Source organism: Copidosoma floridanum, unplaced genomic scaffold, assembly GCF_036245765.1.
Source record: "Copidosoma floridanum isolate Cflo_tuat_1 unplaced genomic scaffold, Cflo_Japanese_pri ptg000001l, whole genome shotgun sequence".
NCBI classification, from domain to species: domain Eukaryota; kingdom Metazoa; phylum Arthropoda; class Insecta; order Hymenoptera; family Encyrtidae; genus Copidosoma; species Copidosoma floridanum.
The window spans coordinates 6,247,008-6,253,524 of NW_028321878.1; the positions used below are offsets into that span (position 1 = coordinate 6,247,008).

General features: G+C 43.4%; 1 protein-coding gene across 1 annotated transcript; it reads left to right on the top strand.

The window, feature by feature from the left end:
* The first annotated feature begins 217 nt into the window (after window positions 1-217).
* Window positions 218-6,216, top strand: Inx7 (innexin 7). The gene is made up of 8 exons (XM_014359833.2): window positions 218-554; window positions 1,283-1,373; window positions 1,444-1,516; window positions 1,590-1,767; window positions 1,840-2,174; window positions 2,492-2,682; window positions 3,427-3,687; window positions 4,952-6,216. The coding sequence occupies exons 1-8, from the start codon at window positions 461-463 to the stop codon at window positions 4,998-5,000; spliced, it is 1,272 nt and encodes a 423-aa protein (XP_014215319.2). The 5' UTR covers window positions 218-460; the 3' UTR covers window positions 5,001-6,216.
* Window positions 6,217-6,517: the final 301 nt, after the last annotated feature.

The window sequence follows — 6,517 nt, forward strand, 5'->3', positions numbered from 1 at the left end:
ACCCCGAGTAAAGACAATATCACCGTCTTGCGTGCACATACGTACATACACGGACACACGCGATAACGAGCGAGAGAGAGAAATCGCGCGCTCTTCTCCTCATTTTCGATCTTTTATACTTTGGGGTCCCCCCCCCCCCATCCCTGCCTCCCTGCAGCTGCTCTTGATAAAACCTCGTGTTGTGCTCAAGTGCGTAATATTATGTACTCCGGAGTTTTCCGGACAGTGTGACTCGACCCGCGTAGACGTGATAATAACATCCCACTGTACCTTGCACTCGTTTCGAGCTTCGATCGGTTGGCCCCCCTCGGCTTTTTGTTTAAATTACCATTGGTGTTGTTGTTGTTGGTGGTGATTTTTTTTCCCCTCTTTTGATTTTGCGAGGCGCACGCGTGTGTTGTACGTGGAGGGGGTGACTCGGAGACACGTGGTTTGAGGGGCACGCGGTCTTGGGCGAGACATGGCTCCGGCTTCGGTCTTTGCGACCTTCGCCATACTCAAGGAACACGTTAATTTAAAAGTCTCCAGGGAGGTGCCCTCCATCGACAACATCAGTGAGTATACGCAACTATATTGTTATCGCGCGTTTTCCTTTGTTATTGTTCATACGTGTAAGGGAGTGAGCGCGAATGATCGGTAATCTAGAGACATTCTGTGTTTTGTTTCTTTGTTGAATTTTTTTTTTTTTTTTCCCCGATAAAACTCGGTCATTAGGAAATAATCAAGTACATAATGTCCAGGTCTTCTTCAATTATTTTATATCGGGCATGTAGATAATTAAAAGCCTTATCACACTTTGTTCCCCTCGTGTATCGCGGGTGTGTGTGTAATGCGTCAAAATATTTTTACTTAAAGTATGACCAACTGTTTTCGCATATACAAACATACGTATATTTTATAGATATAAATTCAAGCTTAACTGTATGACCTTCGTGTGGAAATTAGTTTATTGTTCGATAACTTTGAATTGTTTGTTAATTCATTCAAGCGACGAGTCGTCACTTTTAGGATTTTTTTTTTTTTCCAACATCCATATTGTAGTGACTCATTGCCTTGATTCAGGCGTCGATTATCTTTGAACCTGCAATTAGCAGTGTATAACTACCTGCGTCGTCACATTTTCTTCACAATGAAAATGTCGTTTCTAGATTTTATCGGCAAAGTACACCCTTTACATAATGGCGTTTTGAACGAGCAAACCCACGAGATCGGTTAAAGTGGAAGATTAGAAAAAAAAAAAAAAAAACTGGGTCAGAATGAAATATCAATTTTTTGCTTCCAGTCTTCAAGCTTCACTACAGAGCGACATTTTTAATACTACTATCGGCATCGCTACTCGTCACGTCGAGGCAGTTCTTCGGCGAACACATAAAGTAAGCGAATTCAGCTCAACAACCACACCTCGGTTGATTTTGCCTTAATCAACATTACCACATTTTCCAGATGTATCACAGACCAGGGTATACCGGGCCACGTGATAGACTCGTTCTGCTTCTTCATGTCGACTTTCACGGTGGTAAGTGCGCGACACTATATATTCCGTGACGCTTTTGTGACGACTCGTTAAAATGAAACTTCACGTGACTCAGACGAAACACATGAACGCGTCTGCTCTGCTGGAGGGTGAGATACCGCATCCAGGGGTAGGTCCAGTCAACAAGAAGGACGAGGTCACGTTCCACGCCTACTACCAGTGGGTGCCGTTCGTCCTGTTCTTCCAAGCGATTCTCTTCTACTTGCCCCACCACATATGGCGATCCGTCGAAGGTTCAAAGTTTTGGTTATCGCATGTATATACAGTTGGCGATTAAAAAAATGACATGTATAATATATCGATAGGTGGCCGGCTGAAAATGCTGATGTCGGGTCTGCACATGGCGTCGATTTCCTTGCGGGAGGAGGAGATAGTGACCGATTCCGTGAAAGTTCCCTCCAAGTACGAAAAGGAGAACAAGATCAAGGACATACGCAGGGCCTTCATGAACCGGTTGCACCTGAATCGGCCCTGGGCGTACTACCTCGGGCTCTGCGAGCTTCTCAACTTGGTCAACGTGCTCGCTCAGATGTACATCACCAACAAATTTCTGGGCGGGTCGTTTACGCGGATCGGCAGTGACGTCGCCCACGGGGACTTTGACGGGCCCATGGACCCGTTGGACGTGATCTTTCCAAAAGTTAGTTTCTTTCATTTATTTGTTTATTTTTACCTTACACGAGTTTTCTTCATCTGTTGGGTCGTCCAAAGAATTGCGCACAACGACTAATCGGTCGAATCTACAAGTTGGATGAAATAAGTATTGCCAATCAGTTAATCGTCCATGCGAAAATGTAAATAATGAGTAAAAGATCGGTAAAAATTCACTGATTTGATCGGTAAATGATTATGAACATTTAACATCGTGCAACTCTCGTCCACGTACTACACGAGGTGCCACTTATAATGTAGCTCATGCGCGTGTGGGTTTGTGTGAAATACACTCTATGAATACAGGTCACAAAGTGCACCTTCCACAAGTACGGTGCATCGGGTGGCGTCCAGCGTCACGACGCGCTTTGCGTCATGGCACTCAACATCATCAACGAGAAGATCTACGCATTCCTCTGGTTCTGGTTCTTCATATTGGCGATCTGCTCGAGTATCGGTATCATATGGAGGCTTCTCACCATGGCACTACATTCTAGGTATGATTATATTATACACTGGATGCTTTGAAACAAAATCATTATACATGTAGTGCATGCGATGTTAGTAGAGTGGGAAACTAGGCCAATCATCTATAGATGAGGAGAATCGCGATCGTCGCGTTAGCTATATATAAATCGTGTTTTCGCGGAGGCGTTCGTTGCCTCTTGACTCGTATCTCGTGTTAAGCAAGGTCGAAGTCACAACGGCGTAGGTGTACATAAGGTACTTGTGCTTATTTACGACTGTAAATCGGCACGTGCACTTCATTATTGGACGTTTTGCATTGTACCCCGAGTTGCAACGAATTAAGGTTAATACGACGAGCGAGGAATTTTTTTCGAATGGCATGTGTTTTTATTGTTATTGTTACTTTTTTTTTTTACCCGTCTTTGTCGGGGATCGGGACTTTGACCTATGGCTCATATATTTATGTATTTAGAAGCCAAGTTCTCGTGCACATTGGTTCAAAAGATCGGTAAGTTTGACGAGCTACCAAAGAGCCGATAGTCACGTAATTATGGCACTGTCCCATATTTCTTAGATGGATCGTAAAAAGTTACGATTAGTTTTTACACTGTCGAACGTTAAATTGTCACGAGTGCCGCGCTCTCTGTGAAGATTTTTCTTTTTTCTTTTTCTTCAATGGGACTGAAACGACGTTAACACAGAAAAAAAGAAGAAGAAAAAACGACTATACATATACAGTATGATAATGTATCGTCCTGTGTGTCCTTTCGCAGGAGCACGTACTTCAACAAGTTGGTGTTCTCGATAGCCTGTCCCGGCAAGTACAATCCGTGGGACATACTCAAGGTAACGAACGAGTCGTACTTTGGGGACTGGCTGTTCCTCTACTACATAGCGCGCAACGTCGAGAATTACGTGTTTAAGGAGCTGTTGCAAGGATTGGCGCAAGATCTCGACGAAAAGCGGAAATCAATGTATCGCACGCTGCAGCCCCAAGCGGAGAAGGAGCCCCTACAGCCGAAGAACGAGTACAGGTGACCATTACATACATGTATTATCTGTAATACCTTGACACGTCCCATAATACCGAGAATATTACATACACTTATATGTACTTGTCACTCGACTGATTGTGGTGGTATAGCGTTGTGCGAGCATTACGTAAACTCGCGATGCATATATGTATACTATATAAATGTATGATCGGTTTTGGTGTGTTCACGAGACCCACGAGACCGTAAAAGCATCATTACTATTGACATTAATGGTTGGTTTTTACAGAGGTTGTTTTTTTTTTTTTTTCAAATTGTTATACTGAAACTCGTGTCGCGAGTGACAAGTACAACGCACATGCGAGAACTCTATTTTTAGCGCCTGGTTTTAATTGCCCGTCCTAAATTGCGCTTGTGTACAGTTTTAAATTGGTGTCGCAGCAATCTCGACTTACGTAAAGAGGCGGTCGCGATTTTTTAAAAAAATCTGGTCGATGAGTTAGATGTATGAACGAACAAAGCTCACTTAAGCGCCCGTGTCCACGCGTCGACACAATACTCCATTCTCACGTGGGACGCGTTGCCATACTTTCCACCCATTTTCCATCGATTCCCAGGAATGTAAAAATAAACGTACGAGCAACAAAGAGCCACTATAACGCAGCTGCCACGTATACTGTATTATACGCCGATAGTTTTCCCATCGGGTAATAATGTACATCGCGTGCAATCCTACACGTACAGGTGAATGTTATAGGCGCGGGAGTGATAATTTGTGCACAATTGAGGCGCGTCACGGTTGTTTTTCCCGTTTACGAATTTGCATGGGAAAACGCCACCCGATGTGGACGCCGGAACTCGGTGATTCGCCGCGCTCTGACACACGCGATGGTTCGTCACGTATAGGTGTTTACGTGGAACGAGGGAGGAAGGGAGGCGCTCTCGCAGGTCACACATCTTGGGGATCGCCTTGATGATAACGATTTAATGGGAGACGCGTTACGCGCGCACTGGCCATTACGAAGTTGTTTTCTGTACATATACGTACACCACGAGTAAAAGAAAACATTTTTTTTTTTTTGCCGCTCTTCGTTTTTAATTCTCAAGCCTTGGGAGAGCGAATTTCGTCATTCATTGTAACCTGGTATTCGATGTACATGTATATACACGTTGCCGATTTATTTTATCCGTTTTTAACTCTGCCTACATGGATACACAGTACACCGGAATCGAGATGAACAATAACCAACAACTTATAAACATTAATTGTTATACGTAGCGACGTCTTCATGCGTTTGTTTTGCAGACCCATCAAGGACTTGGAGGCGGCGCAGACAGATCTCATGACGCCGTAAAGCTCGGCCATCTGTTGCCACTATCAACTGACGTACCACAGTTTGGAGTCAACGACTCCGCGCGATGACGACACGGATAGTTGCGATCGCAACAAGTGTGCATCAGGACGATCATGCGGCAATGAACAATCGACACGTGTGTCTACGTGCTCCAGTTTTTCTCTCTTTATCGTCGACTGATTGGTTCTTTTGATTTTTGCGTGTTTACCTTACGTAATAATGTGTATTGCGCAACTGCGTGTAACCGTACGGACCCGGAGAAGAAGAGTTGCCGATCGTGTCTCATCGTGACGATTATGATGCTGTGCCGTTGCGAGAGAGAGAGATGTATTGTGCGATACCGTTCAAGGTAACGCACGCGTGGACTAGCCTTTTTCACAGGCGACACACACGCGATGGCCTACATTCTTAAAGTTACAGGTTGGGATCGATATGTGGGTCGATCGGTGTTTTTTTTTTTTTTTTTTAAATTTACCAAACGGTTGGCTCGTACCGATTTTCTTGGATCCTCGCGTGAAACGATCGTGCATTTACGTTATGTTTATCGTTTGTTCAAGGCGCTTTTCAGCCACATGTGATTCAACGGCACTTACTTGACGGTGCGAATTTTGTGCTGCCGATTTTTTTTTCTTATCTTTTTAGTATATGTATATAATACATATTGTACACTTTTATGAAGCATTTAATACTTGAACGCAAATTCAGAGTATCGCAAAGACAATACTTATGTATGTTAAGAGAAATCGTATGAAAACAAATTCGTCCAAAGGCGAATGAATGGATGACGCAATAACCGCGGGTGTGCGCTGTTACGCGCCAAACGCGGGAACCACCGATAACATCGGTATACGTATAGCTCCCCCCCCCCGTATATGGGGGTGTATGCGTAACGCCTATAGCTGGTTTTTCTCACTCGGTCGTTATACCTATGTATAATTACGTGTGATAATGTATACGTTGGGCCTATCGAATTCGCGTGTAATCTCTGTCACGTGGCGCCAACGATGTTGATCGTGAGAGGATTTGGATGAGTGCGCGTTAATACCCATAGTACGACGTAGGAGCTAGATTTCAATTGTTCGAAAAAAAAAAAAAAAAAAAAAAATGTATATGTACCTTACGGATGTACATATTTTTTTGCATTTGTTTTTCATGCAATGTGCACGCGTATGACATGAATTGTCATAAATGTTAATAAAAATCAAAAGTTATTTTATACGCGCAAGCGAGTGTTTATTTATCCACAATGCCCGTTATAGATTTTACCCCTCAATCATTGATCTCGAACGTTGTTATTAGAATTTTTTCACAATCAACGTACACGCCTGTACGTACAGGTAAATATACGTACATGCAAATAACATGACAGAGCACCAGCTCGATTTCTTACGTTTTTAATTCTAATACTCACGTAATAAATTTAATAAGCGCTACTCGCGATAATCATGGTGATTACAGGCTGCATTCCTGGGCATAATGTATAAAGTACTGTCGATGAAGTGGAACGCCCAGCCCTT